Source organism: Sciurus carolinensis, chromosome 4 (genome assembly GCF_902686445.1).
Source record: "Sciurus carolinensis chromosome 4, mSciCar1.2, whole genome shotgun sequence".
NCBI classification, from domain to species: domain Eukaryota; kingdom Metazoa; phylum Chordata; class Mammalia; order Rodentia; family Sciuridae; genus Sciurus; species Sciurus carolinensis.
Window position 1 is genome coordinate 168,769,533 of NC_062216.1, and position 22,255 is coordinate 168,791,787.

Genomic DNA, 22,255 nt, shown 5'->3' on the forward strand with positions numbered 1-22,255 from the left:
CCTCTTCAGAATGCACTAGGGGCAAGCCCATGGAGGAACTATTGTCCTTTCCTTTAGACTGTGAATGACTTTATCAATTAGTTGTTAAAAACCTAAAATCTTATAATGTATTTATTGCAGTGACAAGTCCTCATATGTTTCATATTTTCTGCCTCTAAATTAAAATTATATGTTAGTCAAAAAACTGTTAAACTTTTTTATTGTTTATTTAGTTGTACATGACAGCAGAATGCATTTTGATTCATTGTACACAAATGGAGTATAACTTTTCATTTCTCTGGTTGTACACCTTGTAGAATCACACCGTTCGTGTAATCATACATATACATAGGGTGATGATGTCCACCATCTTTCCTTACCCGGCCCCCTCTCCTCATTTCCCTCTGCACAATGCAGCATTTCTCCATTCTTCCCTTACACACCCCACCCCCGTTATTTATCAGCATCCACTTATCAGAGAAAACATTCAGCCTTTGGACAGCCTGTTAATTTTTAACAGCATATTCCTTTCTCATTAAATACAAATTTTTTTCACAACATTTTATTAGATTATTGGTATTTGCTTGATTCTCAATTATTGATGATAACTGAAGGACCAGAGTTTATATACATATGCATATTTCCAAAAGGAATTTTTTTGGCATATTCCTGTTTCATAAGTAACTAATAAATTCAGCTCTGTATTATATTATTCCAATTCAGAAGAACAAACATAAGGATTTATTAATTTGTGCATGGGGAGTTGTTTTGTTTTTGTTGTATTTGCAGTATCGGGGATTGAACTCAGGGCCTTGAACATGCTAGGCAAGCACTCTACTATTGACCTACATCCCCAGCTCTATTTTTTTCTTACATTTGATAACTTTTAAACAATAGACTTATTAATTTTAGTAGGGCTTCATCTTTTTGAGGGGGTTTTGTTGTTTGGTGCTGGGGATTAAGCCTGGGGCTTCATACACAACAGGGATGAACTCTCATGTTGAGCTATACCCCCAGTCCCAGTCTTTACATGACCTGTTATACTCCCTTGTGTAATGCATTTTGTAATTTATTTCAGTTACAGTTTTCCTTAATTTACATTACCACTTTTATTTGAATCTGGCACTGAAAATAAGTCCGATTTGAGTGTTTTGAATAAACTAAATCTGTATGTGAGAGAGAGAGAGAGTTCTCCCTACTGCTGCCCTCTAGTACTAGGGATTGAATCCAGGGTTGCTCTACCACTGAGCCACATCCCCAGCTCTTTTTATTTTGAGATAAGGTCTGAGTTGCCCAGGCTAGCCTTGAACTTGTGGTCCTCCTGCCTCAGCCTCCTGGGTAGCCGGGATTGTGTGTGTGTGTGTGTGGCACTGCATCTGGCCTGCAAATATATTTAAAGCATATACAGAAAGCTGGGTTCACTTGTGTGTACCTGTAATCCCAGCACTTGGGAGGCTAAGCCTGAAGATTATTTGAGTTCATATATTCAAGACCAACCTGGGCAACATATCCCCCTGTCTCAAAAAAGAAAACAGCCAGATACAGTGATATATACCTGTAATTCCAGCTACTCTGGAGGCAGAGACAGGAGAACCACACGTTCAAGGCAAGCCTCAGCAACGCAAGACCCTGTGTCAAAACAAAAAAGGGGTAGAGAGCCTGCCCAGTGGCAAAATGCCCTTGGATTATCCCCAGCATTTAAAAAAAAAAAATCTAAAGCACATGCAGAGTTTAATTTTTCTCCAAAAACATTAAATGTTAAAGATAAAATAGCTATTGTACAACAGTTAGAAAATGAAATTTTTAAAATAGCATTTAAAATATCAAAAACATCAAAAGGGCTAACCTAACAAAACTTAAAAAAAAAAGGGATAAAATAGCATAAATACTTCAGTGTTCCTAATTCTGAGTATATCAAGCTATAAAAGATACTCCCAGGTGAACAAATAACAAGAATAATTAGAAGTTTCTTAATATATCTTGATAAATCCTCTTGTTATAATTTCTCAAAATTAAAAAGTTGAATGATAACTGCTTAACGAATCCTCCCTGATTCTTTTGTAAAAATAGATGGTTTCTAATTCTCTGTTTTTAGCACAATTTAAATATCTCATTGTATTTTCAGGTGATAATGACCTTTCTACAAATTAGATTTTAGTACCTATGTAACTGGGATAGAGGACACATACCTTAAAAGGAATCCAGAGAATTAAATGATGTTCCAGTAAGACTTATGTTCTTATCTATTTGTTTATATTGTGACAAATTTGGAAAATAATAGTAGAGTTGTTTCAACTTGTCTCATTCTAGGGATGAATTATGGTTGTCCATGGATAGCTCAACTAACTGGGAAACAAAGTCACTGCATCTTGTTAGAAAATGCATTCTAATAAAATCTTACTTAATATTTAAAATTCATCAAAATTTGTTACATTTATCTGTGCAATACACCCAGCGAAGAGTAGAACTTTGAATATTGGGGATTGTTAAAATGACAGAAGAGATTGTATCAGATGCTAGGTGTGTATATGTGGTCATGGTACAGTTGTTAGGGTGAGCAATTATGGGTGACTGGTTTCTCTTATTTATTCTTTGTTGTGTTTCCTGAGAAGGCATCTCAAACTCCTGGCTCAAGCAGGTTAACCTCCCATTATGTGATTCTATATTACAAGCAGCAGTTTGTTTTTGTTTTGGATTTTCATTTGCTATTGTTTTCTGTGCTAGGAATCTAACCCAGGGCTCAGCTACATTGACAAAAAGAGTAAAGAGGTGTAGGGAAGGGAGTGTAAGTATAAACAGTATGAGGAGGCATTAATTTGAGAGGGCATCTTCAGAAGTATAGGAACTGAGCCAAATGGTGGTAGTAAAGAGGTGATGAATTAGACCGCGTGGAGCGGGAGAAAGTGATTCTGTCAAGGGCAGATAAGGCAGGCAAAGGGTCATACTTGCAAGAATGGTAAGAGCAGTTAAGGGCATGTTCTGGCGATGGCTGTCCAGGGAAGGCATGGGGCGTGGCTTATCTCTGTGTGAGTCTCAGCTCCTGGCATAGAGCCTGGCATGAATTGGGCTCTGCATAAGTGTTCAGTGAACTGAACTAAATGACTTGTGATTTAAGTTCAAGCTCTTGTCTTTTGAAGTGTAGAAGTACCTAGGTCACAGGTGGTGAAGCTCATGCATAGCCAGAGGGCTCCTAGTGACGTGCCCCCTGCTCTTTGTTAATCAGCCCGATAGGTCATTGCCCCCAGTCGTTGCCCCAGAGTTTCTTCTGTGGAGATTGAGTATTCTGGCAGTTACCACATGACATCCAGGGAACCGGTAGATCCTTTTTCTCCTGTGGTGCTAAGGATCAAACTCAGGGCCCTGTGTGTGGCAAGCAAGGTCTACCACGGAGCCATACCTCCAGGTTCTCATGTCACCTTTGCCCTGATTTTTTTCCTCTCATAGTTACAGGTTTGCGTGTTGAACTTGCCAAGGAAGTTTTTTCTCCTGTTCTCCCTCTTATCCCTTCTGTTTTTTTCCTTACCAAGCCCATGTCCTGTTGTGGGCACTTGGTCCCCAACTTTCCACTGAGGCAGTTACCCACACGAACTGAACTTCAGCTGGGTGTGCTCAACTCTTCTCTTTCTGAAAATTTTATAACTCTCAATTTTCTATGTTTAATGTGTCACAAGTTAACTCTGGAGCAGCTAAAATTAAGTAACTTTTATTCACTATGTATTTTAAAGACATTTTAGACTAACTTTAAGGAACATTAGCGTGTAGGTACTGCTGCTTCATCTTATCAGTCCTTGCGTTCTTTTTAGTCTTTACCAGAATCCTAAGGTATTTTCAAAAGCTCCTTCCTGGTCAGTTGGGGCTGTGCTTTCAGATGACCTTTAAGCCAAGCACCTCGGCCTGCTTTTCTCATTCAAAAGTATAACTTGTCTGAGGAAGAAAGCCCTCCTTCGTTTCATTTCTGCTACAGAAGATAAGTGAAAAAAGACCTTCTTTTCTTTAAAAATTATTTAATATCATATATATCCATCTCATGTTAAGGATTTCTGCTCCCCACCCTCCAAGCAGTCACTTGGATTTAGTAAATTCAGTTGTGAATATGTGGGGGAACAGGATTCTTTCTATAAATAGCAACACTTTAAAGGAAGGGCAGGAAGGAGTTAGATTCCCCCCTTGGTTTATTTTGTGTTTATAAAACCACCCCAGACAACTAGGATAAGCACAGGGCAGAGAAAAAGCAGGGCCTGGGCCTCAGGGATTTGGATAAGTGGACCTTAAGGAAGACTCTCAGGTATCACCAGGTGGTGGGAGGGCTGAGTGGGGACTGCTGGCCTCTGGTCTGGCTGTTGTAGACCCACATTGTGGCTGGAGGTGCTGGCATTGGACTGCTGCAGGCCTGGTGCCCTGGCATGGTAGGAGTGCCACTCACCTACCTGGGGTGCACACAGCAGTCTCCACTACTCACTCTTGCTTTTCTGTGAGTATTCATGGTTCTTTTCCTTACCCATGTCATTTGTCTTTGTCTTCAGGTTTCCTTTTTTGAGTCAGTTTGAAGTGTTATTTTGGTGGCAGGCCGTGTGAGTCTCATCAGCAAGTCTTACACATGCCTTTGGCCTTCGCCTGTTCACTCTGTGCAGTAGGGAAACGTCACTGTGACTCTTGTGAAGAACCTAATCCCTGAGGCTCACAGCATCACAGACTCAGCCTCTCACTCACTGCCCCCTTTAGCTGGGGATCTTTCTTGCCGTGTAAAAATCTACTTTTGAGTTGGCTTCTCAGAGCCCTACCCCAGCCTCCATCCACCCCATTCTCACCCTGTCAGTTTTCTTCTAAAATATAAACCAAGTTCGTGTTCTCTCTCTCTCTGTCTCTCTCCCTTTTCCCTTCCTTCCCCACCTTTTCTTCCTTCCTCTCCCCACCCCTGCCCTCTCTTGCTTAAAATTTTTTTCTCTCCTGTCCTAGAGAAAAAAGGTCCCAATCTTTGGCCCAATATGTAAAGACCCTACCTAACATGGCTTTTAGTTTCTCTCCATCCCCAGTGTTCTCTGTCTCACTTCATCCCATAGTCAGATAAATATTGGAGTTCCTTGAACTTCTTGCTATTCCTGAAACGCAGACGGTTGTCATTAATCAGAGCTTTGCACTTGGTTTCCCGGACCTTGGGTCATGTGGCCTCTGCAAAGCCTTCCCCCCACCAGGTACCCTATGACAACTCCGTCACTATTGTCCTCTGTCCTCCCATGTTTAGTGTTTGGAATCCACCCCATTGGAGAATGAGTGGCCCCTGCGCACTGTCTGGCACAGTGAAAAAGTGGATGCATGCTGGCACTGGGTAGACTTAATTAGACGGTAGTGACACATATTTTCATACCTTAACAAAAAGACAGCAACTTTTTTAGCAAGCAGGAGCCAAAATCAGACTTTGGAATCAAAGTGTCTGTTACTATGTGGAGAGACTTTGTGAATCAGCCTGTGAATAACGAATGAGGGCATTCATAAGTTCTATCCAGGGACTCCTGGTTAGATAGAAGAAATTTATAAGACCTGACTGTTGTTCTATTTCAGGCTTCAGCTCTAGTGGCATGGACTATGGCATGGTTGGTGGGAAGGAGGCTGGGACTGAGTCTCGCTTCAAACAGTGGACCTCCATGATGGAAGGACTGCCCTCTGTAGCCACACAGGAAGCCAATATGCACAAAAATGGTAAGAGCAAGCCCATGTTACTAGCAGGAGCCCTTCTGACACTTAGCAGGTTTTGATGAAGTATCTGCCATATTTTAATATATAGTTATCAACAGATTTTATGCCACATTTTTTTTTCTTTTACAAAAAGGGGGTGTGAACCTGGTGAGGTGCCACACTTCTTTAATCCCAGCCACTTGGGAAGCTAAGGCAGGAGGAGTGCAAGATCAAAGCCAGCCTTACCAACTTAGGGAGAACCTGTTTCAAAAATTTTTTAAAAGGCTGGGGATGTAGCTCAGTGGTAGAGTGCCCCTAGGCTAGATCCCTAGTACAAAGAAAAAGAAAAAGTGGTGTTGACCATTATGCAAAGCTTAAGAAAAGAAATTTGTGCCCGTACTACTTAAATATCACTTATTACTAAACTGTCAGTGCAAAATTAGGATTCACAGAATACTCATGAATACATGTTAAAATTGAATAGTCCATATCAACCCACATCATTTCGTAGTGACAGGTTAGCTAAGATTTTTTTGTGGACTGGGAAGGAAAAGTTAACACATTAGTTACTGATTTGTGCATTATAGTCAAAGTATTTCACTTGAGAAAATTTCCTATAGTTGTTGCAAAGTGTGAACTTACAAAATATGATCTTCTATTTCTGAAGATTCTATACAGGTGTCATTATTTGACGTGCCATCCTCAGTGCCACTCCTAAGATGTGGTCACCATTAGAGCTGCAGCGCTCTAAACAGCGTAAGTCAGCTTTCAACAGTGTGCATGTGCTGAGAATTCTAGACTGGTGGCTCACAGTGGACAAAAGCATATATCTTTCTGTCACTGGAGAATACATTGCTGCTCTGTTTCCCTCTTACTCTGTATCTCTCTTCTTTAAATTTTTTTAATTATAGAAGGACACAATGCCTCTATTTTGTTTATTATTTTTTAGTGGTGCTGAGGATCAATTCCAGTTCCTCACATGTGCTAGACAAGTGCCATACCACTGAGCCACCACTTGAACCCCTCAGTATCTCTTTTTTATGTAGTGCCGAGGTTTGACCTCAGAGCCATACACATGCTAGGCATGTGTCCTGCCACTGAGCTATATTCCCAGCTCCTCTCTTTATCTTTTAAATGGCATGACAAACAGAATTATACCTTGTGATCCGGTAATCGCAGCAGCTCAGGAGGCTGAGGCAGGAGAATTTTGAATTCAAAGCCAGCCTTTTAGCAACTCAGCGACACCCTAACCAACTCAGTAAGATGTTGTCTCTAAATAAAATATTAAAAAGGACTGGGAAAGGGCTGGGGCTGTAGCTCAGTGGCAGAGCACTTGCCTAGCACATGTGAGGTGCTAAGAGTTTGATCCTTAGCACCACTTAAAAATGAAACACATAAAGGCATGCTGTCCATCTACTACTACAAAAAAAATAATAATAATAATAAAAAAGGGCTGGGGATAGCCAGACTGTGGAACCAACCTAGATGTCCTTCAATTGATGAATGGATAAAGAAACTGTGGTATATATATACAATGGAATATTACTCAGCCATAAAGAATGATAAAATTATGGCATTTGCAGGCAAATGGATGAAATTGGAGAATATCATGCTAAGCGAGATAAGCCAATCCCAAAAATCCAAAAGGCGAATGATCTCACTGATAAGTGGATAATGACACATAATGGGGGGTGGGAGGGGGCAAGAATGGAGGAAGGAGGGATGGTATAGAGGGAAAAGAGGGGGGAAGGAAAAAATAACAGAATGAATCAAACCTCATTACCCTATGTAAATGTATGACTGTGCAAACAGTATGCTCTTACTCCATGTACAAACAGAAACAACATGTATCCCATTTGTTTACAATAAAAATAAATTTAAAAAAAAGGGTGGGGGGGCTGGGGAGCTGACTCAGTGGTTAAGTGCCTCTGGGTTCAGTTCCCAGTACCCTACCCCCCAAAATTACACCATGTGACAATTACACATTGAAAGGTTATAAGCCAGGTTGTAGACTTTTTGAAAAAATGGTGCAGCAGTTATGCAGTGATGACAATTACATGGTCAAATATAGTATATGATTATTTATTTATTTGTTTGTTTTTTAGATGGACACAGTACCTTTATTTATTTATTTATTTTTATGTGGTGCTGAGGATCGAACCTAGTGCCTCACACTTACTAGGCAAGTGCTCCACTGCTGAGCTACAACCTCAGCCCAATATGTGATTGTTTTGAAGCACAGGTCTTCAGCGTTTTCTTGATGAGTCCCTTGATCCCTCCCCATTCCCACCCTTTGCAGTACTGTGGACTGAACCCAGGGACACTCAACAACTTAGCTACATCTTCAGTGCTTTTTTATTTTTTATTTTGAGACAGGGTCTTGCTGAGTTGTCGAGGCTGGCCTTGAACTTGTGATCATCCTGCCTCAGCCTTCCAAGTTGCTGAGATTACAGGTGTGCGCCACTTTCCCCAGCCTTTTCCCAAAAATTTTAGGATCAGCTATCCGAGGAAGGTTAGATTTTTGTGTATTTCAAATTTTACAAAGAATTGAAATTGTTATGTTCTAATTGAGGGGAGCAAAATTTCCAAACTGCCATGGAATTGAGGGTAGTAACAATGCATTAGGGTGCCAATTAGGGTAAAAAGAGTGACTAAGAGAACAGAATCAGCTTATTGGGTTTTTTGCTGGTTTGATTTTTCTTTTTTTTGAGAGAGAGGTGATCACAGCAAATAATGAATCTTATTGGTTATTGGAACTATATTGAGTTAATCAACTTTTGGAAAACACCTGCTCTTTGAACTCCAAAATATGACTAACAGATGAAAATACATGAGGTTTAAACTTTTCCGAAAGCTTTCTTGTTCTTTGTGAATTAAAGCATCTTGTGGGACATCATTTGAAGGCACTGCAGGCTTTGTTTGTCAGTGTTGATGGGCCCCTCCTCTACATAATTCTCTTAGGAGTTTCTTCATTTTCCTGTAAAACAGATAAAAGGTCTTCAAACCTCTCTTCAGTCTTGGTTTCAATATTTGTTTCAGTTGACAGTAATTCACTTGGCCTCCAGTGTATCCATGAGAACCAAGTAAACGTCTGACTGTTCATGCTGTAACACTGGCAGTCAAGTCGTTTGGTCTGCAGCCTTTCAGGTTTCCTTTAACAGCCCTCTTCTGTAAGCCTACTTTGGGATGGAAGGAACTCCATGGAGCTCTCTACCTGCTCTCTACCTCCCTGAGCATGACCACACTTCATGACATACTGGAGAATGATTTACTGAAATTACAGCACCTTTTATGGATGGACTAGCCTTAGCTCAGTGTCATCTAAAGCTTTAGGTACTTTCACTGCTTCTTTTAGGCTAATTCACTGAGTCTCTTTGTCCCCAAAGACATGAAAGGTGCATGAAGTAGCATGTGAGAGGCCATCTTGAAGGTAGAATATCCACATGCCACTTCAGAGCCTGTGGGTAACATTTTCCCCATTTCCTCAGCAATCCCCAAGGATAACTGAGCTTGCCTGCTTTCTACTACTTCACTGTAATGCACCCCTGAGTCAAATTTCTGCCATTGGCTCCAGAAAAACAAATATCCTCTTAACCGAGCATAAAGATAATTTTGATAATACCCCTGTTAGGCCAAACCAAACAGATTATTTTATTCAATATTTTCAGTAATTTTTTATTATTCTTTTAATTGTTGATGGACCTCTATTTTCATCCACTTATTTATATGTGGTACTGAGAATTGAACCCAGTGCCTCACACATGCTAGGCAAGTGCTCTAACACTAAGCCACAACCCCAGCCCAATATTTACATTAATATTTTAATACATTGTCCTGGAAATAATTTTATTTGTTCATGAGCAGCATACTAAGAATATACCTAGTGAGTGATGTGGTGAACAACACAAGACTTATTTGGAAAATAAGTAGAATGGTATATCAGAGACACCTAAAATTTTTATTTAAAATAAAACACTTTGTTGTTGTTATTGTTGTTATTGTTAATTTAAGGGAATTTTAAGCTTTAAACTTTTTCCCTGCTCTGTAGCATATAAAATGCATGAAGGGGCCCTGGCAAAGCCACTGGAATGTCCTCGGGAAGGCAGTGACTTTTCCTGTTCCCATGGGAGGCCTGGGGGAGCTGCAGAATGCAGCTGACTTGTGCTGGCCGGTGCTCTGGGTGGGAATTCCACCTCAGTGCCTCAGAATCTGAAGTCATCGGACTCTGCACTCTGCTGCTTCCAGCTAATCTAGGCGTGGCCAACACTTAAGAACTTGGATGGGTAGCATCAATAGAAGTGTCATTTAAAACCCTCCAGTGTGCAGCAGTTTAGTTTTTTCCCATTTCTCACTCATGAAGTGATCAGCATAGAAGTCATGGGGATAATGGTGTGATTTGTAGTTTGCAAACGTTTAATAGATTTCATGAGACCATGGAATTTAAGGACTGAAAAAAAAACATTGAAGAGTGAGAACTGAGGCTGGGGTATAGCTCAGTTATAGAGCACTTTTCTAGCATGCGAAGACTCTGGATTCCATCCCCAGCACCACAGGAAGAACAGAGAGACTCGAGAGGTGAGATGTGCTGTTACAGACCTGCTGTTTCTGCTTTTTGTTATGTTCCCTCAATGTTGAAAATTGAACCCAGAGGTGCTTTGCCACTGATCTACACCTCCAGCCCTTTCTGTTTTATTTTGAAACAGGATTTCATTCAGTTGCTGAGATTGGCCTTGAACTTAGATCCTCCTGCCTTAGCGTTCCAAGTTGCTGGGATTACAGGAGTGTGCTATGCACCCATTTCTTTGTTTTATTTTGTTTTGATGATGATGTTGTTTTTAATAGCTATTTTTTGATTATAGGCTGTCTTCCATACAACGTCTTATTCCAGTGTTCCTTTTATTCCATAAGCTTCATAATATTGTATTTGAGTTTCTCTTAAATAAAAAAAGAAAAGTTCTGTTTACTGGAGCCCTGTATGAATGATAATTACCTTTCTCTTTTTTCAGGCGCTATAGTGGCCCCTGGTAAAACCCGAGGAGGGTCACCGTACAACCAGTTTGATATCATCCCGGGTGACACACTGGGTGGCCATACAGGTCCTGCTGGTGATAGCTGGTTACCTGCCAAATCTCCACCAACAAATAAAATTGGAAGTAAATCCAGCAATGCCAGTTGGCCTCCAGGTATTGTCCACGAAATGCTTTCTCTTTTAATGGTTAATTTCAGATTCTGAACACACTGCTTTTGTAGCTCACTTTACTGAGACACTTGTTTTCACTTTTTCACTCAATAATTTTTCTATGATAAAGACAGAACATGTACTGTAAGATGTGTAATGTGGGGAGATAGCAAATCTTTATTAGATGAAGAATGTGGGGATGAAAGAAGGTGACCTTGTCGTTGTGATGTGGCATTCATCCCACATCTAGGATGCCTTGTAACATGGGTTCTTTTGAATTGTGTGTTGAATTTATTGGTTCAGTCATTGGGCTACCATTTTGATTCTAGGTATCCAGTAGTGAGTACACAGAGATTGTTAATTTCTTTTTCTTTCTCTCTCTCTCTCTCTCTCTCTCTCATCATAGTAATCTATTTTCATTGTATAAAATTTAGTAAAGCATTTTAAAATCAGATAATGTATCCTAGACTTCTTTCTGTGCACATATATATCTGTGACATGAATGAATATAGTTTGCTTATTTATTAGAATTGGATGAAATACATATGTTCATATATGATACATATTGCTGCTCCTCAATATAAGGAAACTAGTTTCTTAATTCCATCACATAGCTTTAAATGTGATTTCATTTGACCAATAAAGCCTGTTTTTTGTTTTTCATGGTGCTGGGGATGGAACCCAGGGCCTCACGTGCTCGGCATGAAAATACTCTTATCACTGAGCTACATCCCCAGCCCCAAAGCATAAGTTCTCATGTACAGCCTCGTCTTTCTCATGATAAGCTGAACCATTTCTGCTGGCTATCACTGGGCAGGCCGTGCTGCAGTGGTCATTTGTATTGCATTTTCTTTTGTGCATTTTGGGCAGTATCTAGTGAGGAAAATGGAAACAGTAATTGGCCCCCAACCCAAATTTTCTCCCAGTTCTTGACCGGGATTCCTGGACAGTTCTGGTGAGCCCTATAGTATTTGCTCTGCCATCAGTCCTGAGTTCCCCAGTAGCAAGAAGATCTGGGACCACATCAGGCCTTGACAGGCTATGGCCTCATATTCACTACCACAGACAGACAGACATTATGATAACTTAAAGGTGCCACTGTGAAGAATATATGTTCAGGGTGATTTTTTTTTTTTTCCTAATTTCATTATAAAAATCTGAGAAGAGTAAATTCAGTATTTAGACTTTTCACAGACCCATTTCTTCTATTAAAAAATCATTTTAACATTTTTTGAACAACCTCCTACCCCTAACATTTGTTCTCCTTATCTCAGAATTCCAACCAGGAGTGCCATGGAAAGGTATCCAAAACATTGACCCTGAATCTGACCCCTATGTCACCCCAGGAAGTGTGCTGGGGGGTACAGCCACATCTCCCATTGTAGATACTGACCACCAACTGCTGCGGGATAACACCACAGGTAAATGAGTGCGTGTCGCCTGTGGCTTTATTTGTTCATGCAGATACCTAGTAATTTAACCAGAAAATATTAAAATATGCTTTGTACGTTTATTTATTTAAAAACCTTTTCTCAATGCTACAGTCTGAACTTGGGGCCTCATGCATGCTAGGCAAGCACTCTACCACTGAGCTGCATCCCCAGCCCTTTATAGCTTTTGCTTTGATACAGGATCTGCTACATTTAGCCCACACTGGCCTCATCTTGCCTCAAGCTTGCAACCCCCCAACTCAGCCTCCTGAGTAGCTGAGGCATGCACCACCTTGCCCAACCAGATTTTTGTTTGTTGTATGCATTTTGTTTTCTGTCCTATCAAAATTTAAATAAAATACTCTCAAAATTCACTGCTTATACTGCCATTTACCTTCAGTATTTTCTTCTTATTCTTCATTTGTCAAATCAAGGGTCTAATTCTTCCCTCAACACCTCGCTGCCTTCACCTGGTGCCTGGCCCTACAGTGCCTCTGACAACTCCTTTACCAACGTTCATAGCACTTCAGGTATGAGGGTTCTGTTTCCCTTTGGTTAGCACTTTGCCCTCAGGTTCCCTTGTATAAAGGAAACTGGCGTTTATTTCTTAAGGAGTGTTTTTAAATGGGAGTTGAAAGGCATAGGTCAGCGTGGGTAGATGCCAATCTTCTGTGTTTCTCCTCTCTTTGAGGACCTTCTGGTCCTACAAAAGGCAGGTGAGACATATAACTCTGGGTCAAGGTGAATGATGATAATATCTCAGGAAACTGGGGTGTTCAGAGGGCAGAAGTTAAGACCTGATAACACAAATGCTTCTCTTAACCAGCTGCCAAGACATCAAGGGCCATGGGAAGAACCAGTTGTGTCCAAGTTATAATTCCTACGACAGCCAGTGATGGTTTGCTTTTCCCTAAAATTTCTTGTACTTATAAACAAAGGATAAGGGTAGATGGCCAAAGTCAAAAAAAAAAAAGACCTCAGCTAATTTCACCAACAATATTTGAATTCATTTTTTTTTAATAGAAAAGTTAGTGGATATAATAATAACAACAGATGCTTTGAAAGTCACTCAGCTAGCACAGTACCTTACAGAGTAGTGGAAAACTCATTAGTTATTGGTACCATGGTTTTGCAGAAGTTGGGCCTTTTGAACCATGAAAGTCATCAGGATTTCTGTGCTTTGCCAAGGCAGAAGCCAAGAAAGCAAATCCTTAGCCCTCTTCTCGGTCACTGTAGGCTCGTGGTGTGCAAATTTTCTTTTTCTTTCTACCTCTGTCATATCAACAGTGCAACAATAACCTACCATTTATAGAATGCTCCTGCTGGCCAGGCCTCATGCATCTCTAGCATGAATTCCTTTTTGACCTTAACCTAACTCTGAGTATGTCCTGTCATTATCCATCCCCCATTTTGTAGATGGAAAAACTGAAATTCAAAGAGCTGTTACAGTCTGCCTTAGTTCCAAGCTTGAATTACAAATACTGAATACTGAGGTGCCTCAGCATTCACGTTTCTAGCCACACCCTGCATGTTTCTAGCCACGCCTACAGGACTTCATTTACATGTAAAAACTTACTTTGATCCAACTCTTTTTAAATTTTATTTTATTTTCTCTTTCTTTTGTTTGTGGTACTAGGAATCCAACCACAGCCACAACACTGAGTTACATCTCTAGCCCTTTTAATTTTTTTTTTTTTTTTTTTAGTATCTCCAAGTGGGTAAAGCTGGCCTTGAATCTACCCTCCTCCTGCCTCAGCCTCCCAAGTCCCTGGGATTACAGGCATGCACCCAGATTTTTCTTTTCTTTTTTTGCCTTCCTTCCTGCCTTTCTTTTTCTTCCTTTGGTACTGCGGATTGAATTTGGGGGTGCTCTACCACTTAGCTGTATCCCCAGCCCTTTTAGGTTTTTTGTTTGTTTAAGGCAGGGTCTCATCAAGTTGCTCAGGCTGACCTCAAACTTGAGCCACTTCCTGCTTCAACTTCTCAAGTTACTGAAGTTACAGATATGCCACACCACACCCAGCTCTCTTTTCTTTTTTTAAAGATGTTGGTTTACTTTGTTGTCCCAAACTCCTGGGTTCTAGCAGTCTTCCTCCTCCAGCTCTTAAGTATTGAGGACTCAGGGACTACAAGTATGCACAACGGTGCCCTGCTTTCATCTCCTATAGAGGCCCATATCTTAGATTGGACTGTGTATCTTTTTCCTACAACTGAATGTTCACCTGAGAGATGGCTCAAGAATCACCTCAGACTTGTCTGCGACTGAATCTGTACTTCCCCTCCCCAAAATTATCTCTCCTTATTTTTCTTAATGGTGCTCTCATGCATCACTTTGTCACAGGAATTCAGTATTTTCTCCTTCTTTCCTTTCCTTTGCTCCCTGGACCCAGGCGTGCTGACTCCTAGGGGTGTGCTCTGCAGTCAGATTTCTCATGCTCATTACTCCTGTTCAGTTCTCTTGCTGTCACTCTCATTCAAACACCCCATGCTGAGTATGCTGCAGAAACTCCTGACCTTCTTATCCTTTGCACCATGTGAAATACTATGCACCCAGTATTGAAGGAGGATATATTGTGTACAGGGAGGGAGAGTTTGTGGTGAACCTGGGTTTCCATTTTCCCATTTTCCTGAGCCCATCCATTTATGTAAATCCTTCAGACCTGCCTTTGCAAACCTCTGCTGGGAACCCAGCACTCTCCTCTGCTTACTGAACATATATGTTACTAGGGTTACCAGTTCTGTTGTTCTGCTGCTCTGGCTTCCATCCAAACTGGAGGCCCCTAAGGATAACTGTTACCCAGCATGCTACTTTATTGCTTTAAGCAGAGTAAGCCCTTAGTGAATATTTGCTTATTGTTTTCAAAAATCTCTTAGAAGGTTGTTATCTAATATGCTGGATCTAGGCATAAGAAAAGTGTAGGTTTCTAATGTACTTTCCATGTAGCTCATGAGTATTTATAGGATACTTTAGTTTTGCTGATATTCACATTCTAACTATCTGTAAGATTGATATCTATAAGGATACTTTCCCCTTGAATTGTCTTCCCTCTCAAGTGTGTTTAGCTAGGAAAGTAGTAGAGAATTAGTTTATATACTTTTCTCAATTCTCAGTAATAGTTATTGAAAATTTTATATCTGATATGCTTTTTTTAATCTTATTATTACTTTTTTTTTTTTTTTTTTTTTACTTTTTTAGACCTGGGGATCAAACCCAGGGCTTTGTGAATGGAAGGCAGACACTTTGCCACTGAGCTACATCCCAGCCCCCGATATGCTTAAAGAACAGTGTTCCTTTGTATAGCTACTCATAAAATGCATGCTTACTATTGTTTTTTAGAATATAGAGGTGCACGTGTTTGTGTGGAGACAGTTTGTGTGTTTGTGGTTCATCTTATTGCTTCCTGAATTTTTTTCTTCTTACAGCAAAGTTCCCTGATTATAAATCCACGTGGTCCCCAGATCCCATAGGACACAACCCCACTCATCTCTCCAACAAGATGTGGAAAAACCACATCTCCAGGAACACTACACCGCTGCCCCGCCCACCTCCCGGCCTGACCAACCCCAAACCGGCATCTCCCTGGAGCAGCACAGCACCCCGATCAGTCAGGGGGTGGGGGACACAGGACTCTCGGCTTGCCTCAGGTACGGAGGGCCTGCCTGCGGCTGTGTCATCACAGGGGAGGACATGAAAAGGGCATAGGCCTGAGGAGGTCATGCTTGTCTGGAGAAGGAAGAACCATCTGTAGATTGGAAGGTCACAGTCAGGACAAAGCAAAGGGACCAGGACCTCTCAAGGGCAAGTGGAGATCAGTCATAGAGTCAGGACACCAGGAGGGGCTGCTGTCTTATAGTGATCAGAAGTGTGCTTGGGGTGGAGGACTGGTAGAAGAGAGCACGGAAGTCGGGGTCTTGAACTGGGTAAAGTGCTCCTCCCTCGAGTTCTCCTTGAGACTCCTTATCACTTTCCTCATCCTTTTTATGGTTGCCTACAGCCTCTACCTGGAGCGATGGTGGCTCAGTTCGCCCTAGTTACTGGCTGGTTCTTCACAATCTCACTCCACAGGTAATTGTGCTTTCTTGTGGTTTTCTAAACAGGATTCAGTGTTATAAAGAGAAACTCACAGATGGTTGGTTAGGAGATAGAAAACTCACCTATTTCTTGGTCTCTCCCCCACTCAAGAGTCATAGCCTACTTTTGAAGGAGGGTGCTGGCCACTTGGTGTCACACCTGCCTTCAAGGTGATGGAATTATGTGTAATTTACAGAACAGTGAGAGGGGGTAGTATTGTTTGATTTCTGTGTAGCAGAGGTAGTCCACTATATAATATACTGGATGGAATCCGGAATCAAGTGGGAAAGGGGTGTTTGAACCATACACCAAAACTGGTGTTAGTCATCCAACAAGATCCCAGGCCTAGCATTAACCATTTTGATGCTTCTTTATAACTCACTAAGTCTGCAATAAAAGGAATCTGTTGGTTTCATAACCTAAATCCACATGGGTACTTAGGGTCCCACCTGTTACCTTCTTTGAATACAGAGGGCATCTCTGATACTTCCTCAGAACGTGCCCTCTGGGTGGTGTTTTCCCAATGAGTTTTGTCTGTATGCAGCACTCTGTTTTGCTTTGGTAGCTGCACAACTGAGTGTAGCATCATTGCATTTAGTATTCTCAAATGAGGTTAAGTGGACTCATCAAAACTGAGTCCGAGGGGCTGGGGTTGTGGCTCAGTGGTAGAGCGCTTTCCTAGCATGTGTGAGGCACTGGGTTTGATTCTCAGCACCACTTAAAATAAATGAATAAAATAAAGGTCTATCAACATCTAAAAAAAATATTTAAAAAAAAACTGAGCCCAAGGCCTTCATCTGGACTTGCCATCACCACCTTTGTAATACCTATTAAAAGGAATCAATTATGCCTTCCTCTTTTTGACATATAGAATGCATTGTCTAGAATTTAATTCATACGTCGATTCGTGAGCACTTTAATAAACCAACATTTTCCAGAGTGTTCCCATGAGATGTTTATTTATTATTAGATCTCTGGCTTAATGTTTGAAATACATACTTGATTAAACAAAAGCAAATAGGTTTCTTCATTATGGTATTTCTAGACCCTTTAATATGCTAACGTGCCATGCCATTCTCTGTGGGGAAATACATCTTCCCCTAAATTTTTTTTGCCCAGTGAACCCCTTTGTGGGGAGTAAATCACAAGACTCATATTTCAAGATACATTTACAAAAGACAGTCTCAACTAATATCTAATCAACTCAGCTGAAAATTTCAGGTTATCTCCTTAGCTAATACTTGACTGAAGTATGAAGGGTCTTTTTGTTTATTCGCGGCGCTGGTGATAGAACCTAGGACCTGGTGCATGTTAGGCAAGCACTCTGCCAATGAACTCCATTCTCAGCCCCAGTATATAGAATCTTGCATAAGGATTCTCAGGTTTGTGTGCCCGTTTTTTTCTTAAGAGTTGTCATACAATGAGGTGGTTATGACATTGGTAGAATAAAAGAAGCAATAAGTGTTTTCCTATTTTGAAAGGAGTGTGGGCAAGTTAGTCAGCTGTTCACTTTTTCTGTCTTAGGAAAAATAGTAAGTAAGCATGTATAAATATGTATTTTAAATGAATATAGGATGACTGTGTTTGTATTAGAAAGACTTAAGATTAAGTTAAAAAATCAGAGTTACCCAGTAGCAAGTTAATCTCAGTTATAACTTAAAAGGTTATAAGAGCAAATCTGATACTGGACAAGTTTACTTTTCATCACTTAAAATTGGTTCAAAAGATGTTTGTCCTGTAAAGTGTCTTGTGGCATGGACTGACATGGTTATGTAGTCAGTTTTCATTCATAAAATAAGCTCAGAGGGGTTTCCTTGGTTGTTTTCTGTAAAGAACTCCAAGAAACTGCCCATTTTCATCCTGCTGCCAGTAACACAGCTTTTTAAAACAATCTCAATAGTAATCTACTTATTTTCCAAAGAAATGAAAATAAAATTTGAAATGATCAGCTGAAATAACCCAATTTAGGCTCTTGATACAAAATCAATCCATCATGTAGAGTGAAGAGGTTTGTTCATCTAACTAACTCATGGGTTTGGGTAATTATCACTAATCCCTGAACACTGAGTGGGCTGAGGGGACTACAGCCTTGGGTTCCATTGCCTTTGGGCAGCAGAGGACACAGTTGAGAAAAACTATTGGAAATAGTCTCACCTTGTGATGGTCAAAGCAGGCGTAAGACTGTGTTGGGCTGATCTGGGAAGTAGACCAGTGATCATGAGTCTAAATAATCAGGTTTCTAGACATGCTTTTCTTATTTGTCTTTCTCTTTAACTCTTTGTGAGGTTGTTTACTGGGGAGACAGGAGAATAAAATATTAGTAATGATACTTAAGAACTTTGCATGTTAAGGCTCTTATTTAGGGACCATCTCACTTCCATTTACATATTTATGTTTATTTTGTGGTGCTGGGGATGGGATGGAACCCAGGGCCTCATGCACACTAGGTGAGTGCTCTACCACCAGGCTATATCTGTAGCCCTCATTTTTGCCAGTTTAGACTCTAAAAAATAACACACACTCAGGTGTTTACCTGTTAAAGAAAGTAGACCACAGTGATAGAGCAGTTGCCTAGCATATATGAGGTCCTGGGTTCAATCCTTAGTACCACCAAAAGAAAAAACAGAAAGAAAAATGAAACATCACAGGTTGAATCATGTTCTTTTGTTTTGAGCTATATTTATGTGGACTTTTTATACACAAAATGGAGAAAGACTAGATCTCAGTCCATAGTGTAAATATCTTTTTTTTCTTTTTTGCATGGAGGATAACTTTATTGAGGCTAATTTAGCATGCATCAAAATTCACACTTTATATTGTACAATTCTGACAAGTACACAGATTCTCATTTAATCACTATTATAACCCATCTGTATCACAGTTCTGTCATCCTAAACAATGTTGAGTGTGTAAATATCTTAAAATTGCCTTTCCCATCCACCTATCCATATTTTATCTCATGAGTGTTATTTCTCCTTAGATTGATGGGTCAACCTTGAGAACGATTTGCATGCAGCATGGTCCACTGCTGACATTCCATCTGAATCTAACCCAGGGCACTGCCCTGATCCGATACAGCACCAAACAGGAGGCGGCCAAGGCCCAAACTGCACTGCACATGTGAGTATTCCATCCTGCGTCCACTAGGCAGGCATGCAGGAGATGCACCCGTGAGTATTCTGGAACCTGCTCTATCAAACAGAGATCCTGAGACAAGGACAGGTATATAAATAATACCATTGTCTGGCACAATGACACATGGTAATCTCACTGGCCCAGGAGACTGAGGCAGGAGGATCAAAAGTTCAAAGCCAGCCTCAGCAGTCTTGTGAGGCTCTAAGCAACTCAGCAAGACCTTGTCTCAAAATTAAAAAAATAAAAAGGATTGGGGATCTGGCTCAGTGGGTAAGCACTGGGTTCAATCCCTGGTACCAAAAAAACAAAATAACTAACACAATCATGTATGCATTTCCAAGTCTTGGGTACTGAAGTGGCAGGTCTTTTCTACCTAACTAAACTTAGATTGTCCTGTGTATTTATAGGCTGATCATCAGAACTCCAAATGTAAATAATTTATGAAATAGTTGAATAAATTTACCATAAAACAAAGCAGATATTTATAAAAATGTGAAACATTTTAAATGCTGTCATTTTTCATAAAAGAATCTAGCTGCTTACTGTAGGCTCTTCATAGATGATGTTGAAATTTCGTGGTCTGGGTTGAGTAGCAGGGTTTTTGCTTGAAGTAGATGGGACTGGATCAGACTTTTCCCTCTCACAGCCATTGTCAACTGGTGGACAGAAAAAGGCTGACTCCCTTTGGCTGCAAATACCATGACAAAAATCCATACACAGAGGGAATGGGCAGTGGGAAGGCCTAGGCAGCAGATTCAGCTCCAGGGACAGGGCAGCACTTTGAGTGTCTGCTGCTGAGTTGCCTGGTGCTGTGGATATGATCCTTACCTCACATGGGACAAAAAGAAATGACATTTTTCTTCTCTTCCTGCTTTTAAGATTTGAATTTTTTTTTTCAGAATACTTTTAGGTTTGCAGCAAGATTGAAAGGAAGGTACAGAGATTTCCCATATGCTTCTGCTAGCCCCCGCATGTCTAGCCTCCGCCATTATCAACATCGCTCACCAGAGTGGTCCATTTATCACAATTTGTGAACACATGTTGACACATAATCGCCCAAAGTCCATGGTTCACTTTAGGGTTCATTTATGGTGATATCTCTTGAATGGATTTGGACAAATGTATAATGACATGTAGCCACTGTCATCTCATCATTGAGAGTAGTTTCACTGCCTTAAAACTTCTCTGTGCTCCATGTATGCACCCTCCCCCACCACACATGCACATCTTTGTGATAGTCAGGTTGTCAGGAATATATAAACTCCATACAGCGTGGGTACACAGTATCAGGAGTATTTGACTCTCTGGAGCTTTGGTGACACCTCCCTACATTGCATCAGTTGAAATGCAGGTTCTGATCTGTAGGCCCAGGGTGGGATATGTGATTCTGCATACTCGAAAGCATCCAGTTGATGTGACAGTAGAGGACTGGAAGCATTCAATCCCAGGTATGTTTGACTGTTTCCCTCAGACCCACAGCTCTCTTTTCCTTCCTTCTCCAGGTGTGTGTTGGGAAACACTACCATCCTGGCTGAGTTTGCCACTGATGATGAAGTTAGCCGCTTTCTGGCACAAGCTCAGCCACCTACGCCTGCAGCAACCCCAAGTGCACCAGCCACGGGGTGGCAGTCGCTGGAGACGGGCCAGAACCAGTCAGACCCTGTAGGACCTGCGCTGAACCTTTTCGGTGGGTCCACTGGGCTCGGGCAATGGAGCAGCAGTGCTGGTGGCAGCAGCGGGGCTGATCTTGCTGGCGCTTCATTGTGGGGACCCCCAAACTATTCTTCTAGCTTGTGGGGAGTCCCAACTGTGGAAGATCCCCATAGGATGGGCAGCCCTGCTCCTTTACTACCTGGTGACCTTCTGGGAGGAGGGTCGGATTCAATCTGAACTTAGAACTTTCAACTCTGACCTCGTGACCTTTTTTGGAACAGCAGCAGCACTAACTTGACCTTTTCGTTTTTTTTTTCAACTTGCAATAAATACATTTTTAAAAGGAAAAAAGAAAACGGAGAGAGAAAAAAAAAAAAAAAGGTGGGTCATTGACAGACTGTCTGAGCACATAGTTGCCTCCCTTATAACTTCAGTTTTTTCGTTTGGAATATGAATCCAAAAAGAGAACATATCACTCTTGAAATACTTGAATCATGAACGCCAACCTAGAAAGACAATGTGAAGCAAGTACACATACCATTTAAATTTAAACACAAAAAAATTAAAAAAATTAGTTTCTAGTTTTTCACTTTTTTCATGTTATATGGAAGTTGTTGCTAAGAAACATATATACTGAAAAAAAAATAGCTTTTTAACTTTGTTTGCACTGGGTGTGTTTCCGTCCTTAGGTCTACCATGTTTGGGAGGGAGGGAAATTCAAAAGAATTGTTGGGGGAGGGGGGAGGGAAGACTTGACGGAGCCTCACTTTAAAAACAAAAACAAAAAACCTAAAAAAAAAAAAAAAAGAAAAAAGAAAAAATTTGTGATTGGCTGGTTGATAAATACCAGTGTGTTCTGGCACATGTAACTGCCCAGGCATGCTTGTTCTGGTATGTGTGTGCACGTGTGTTCATGTGCATTTGCGTGCATCCTCCTGTCTCTGTGTGTGTGCCTGCATCCTGCCCTTTTCTTCCCATCCCACCCTCATTTCTCAGAAAGCTGCATTGCTGACAGTCCACAGGCTGGCTGGCCGGCCATCCTCTCTTTATTTTATTTTATTTTTTAAACTCTGAGAACACACAAGCACAGGGAGCCACTGCAACTAAAGCCACTCCGTCAGGCTGCATTGAGAC

At 40.9% G+C, this 22,255-nt stretch overlaps 1 protein-coding gene across 2 annotated transcripts in view; it reads left to right on the plus strand.

Annotated features, from left to right (window-relative positions):
- Tnrc6b (trinucleotide repeat containing adaptor 6B) overlaps positions 1 to 21,827 on the plus strand; it is a 68,894-nt gene extending 47,067 nt beyond the window's left edge. The window contains exons 14-21 of one of the 2 annotated variants that reach the window (XM_047548375.1): positions 5,539 to 5,676; positions 10,659 to 10,835; positions 12,106 to 12,252; positions 12,696 to 12,791; positions 15,685 to 15,906; positions 16,257 to 16,327; positions 19,314 to 19,453; positions 20,971 to 21,827. In XM_047548375.1, the coding sequence (XP_047404331.1) occupies positions 5,539 to 5,676; positions 10,659 to 10,835; positions 12,106 to 12,252; positions 12,696 to 12,791; positions 15,685 to 15,906; positions 16,257 to 16,327; positions 19,314 to 19,453; positions 20,971 to 21,358 (1,379 nt within the window). In that variant the 3' untranslated portion in view covers positions 21,359 to 21,827. The remainder of the gene's footprint in view (positions 1 to 5,538; positions 5,677 to 10,658; positions 10,836 to 12,105; positions 12,253 to 12,695; positions 12,792 to 15,684; positions 15,907 to 16,256; positions 16,328 to 19,313; positions 19,454 to 20,970) is intronic. The other variant, XM_047548376.1, reaches the window with a different exon arrangement.
- Positions 21,828 to 22,255: the final 428 nt, after the last annotated feature.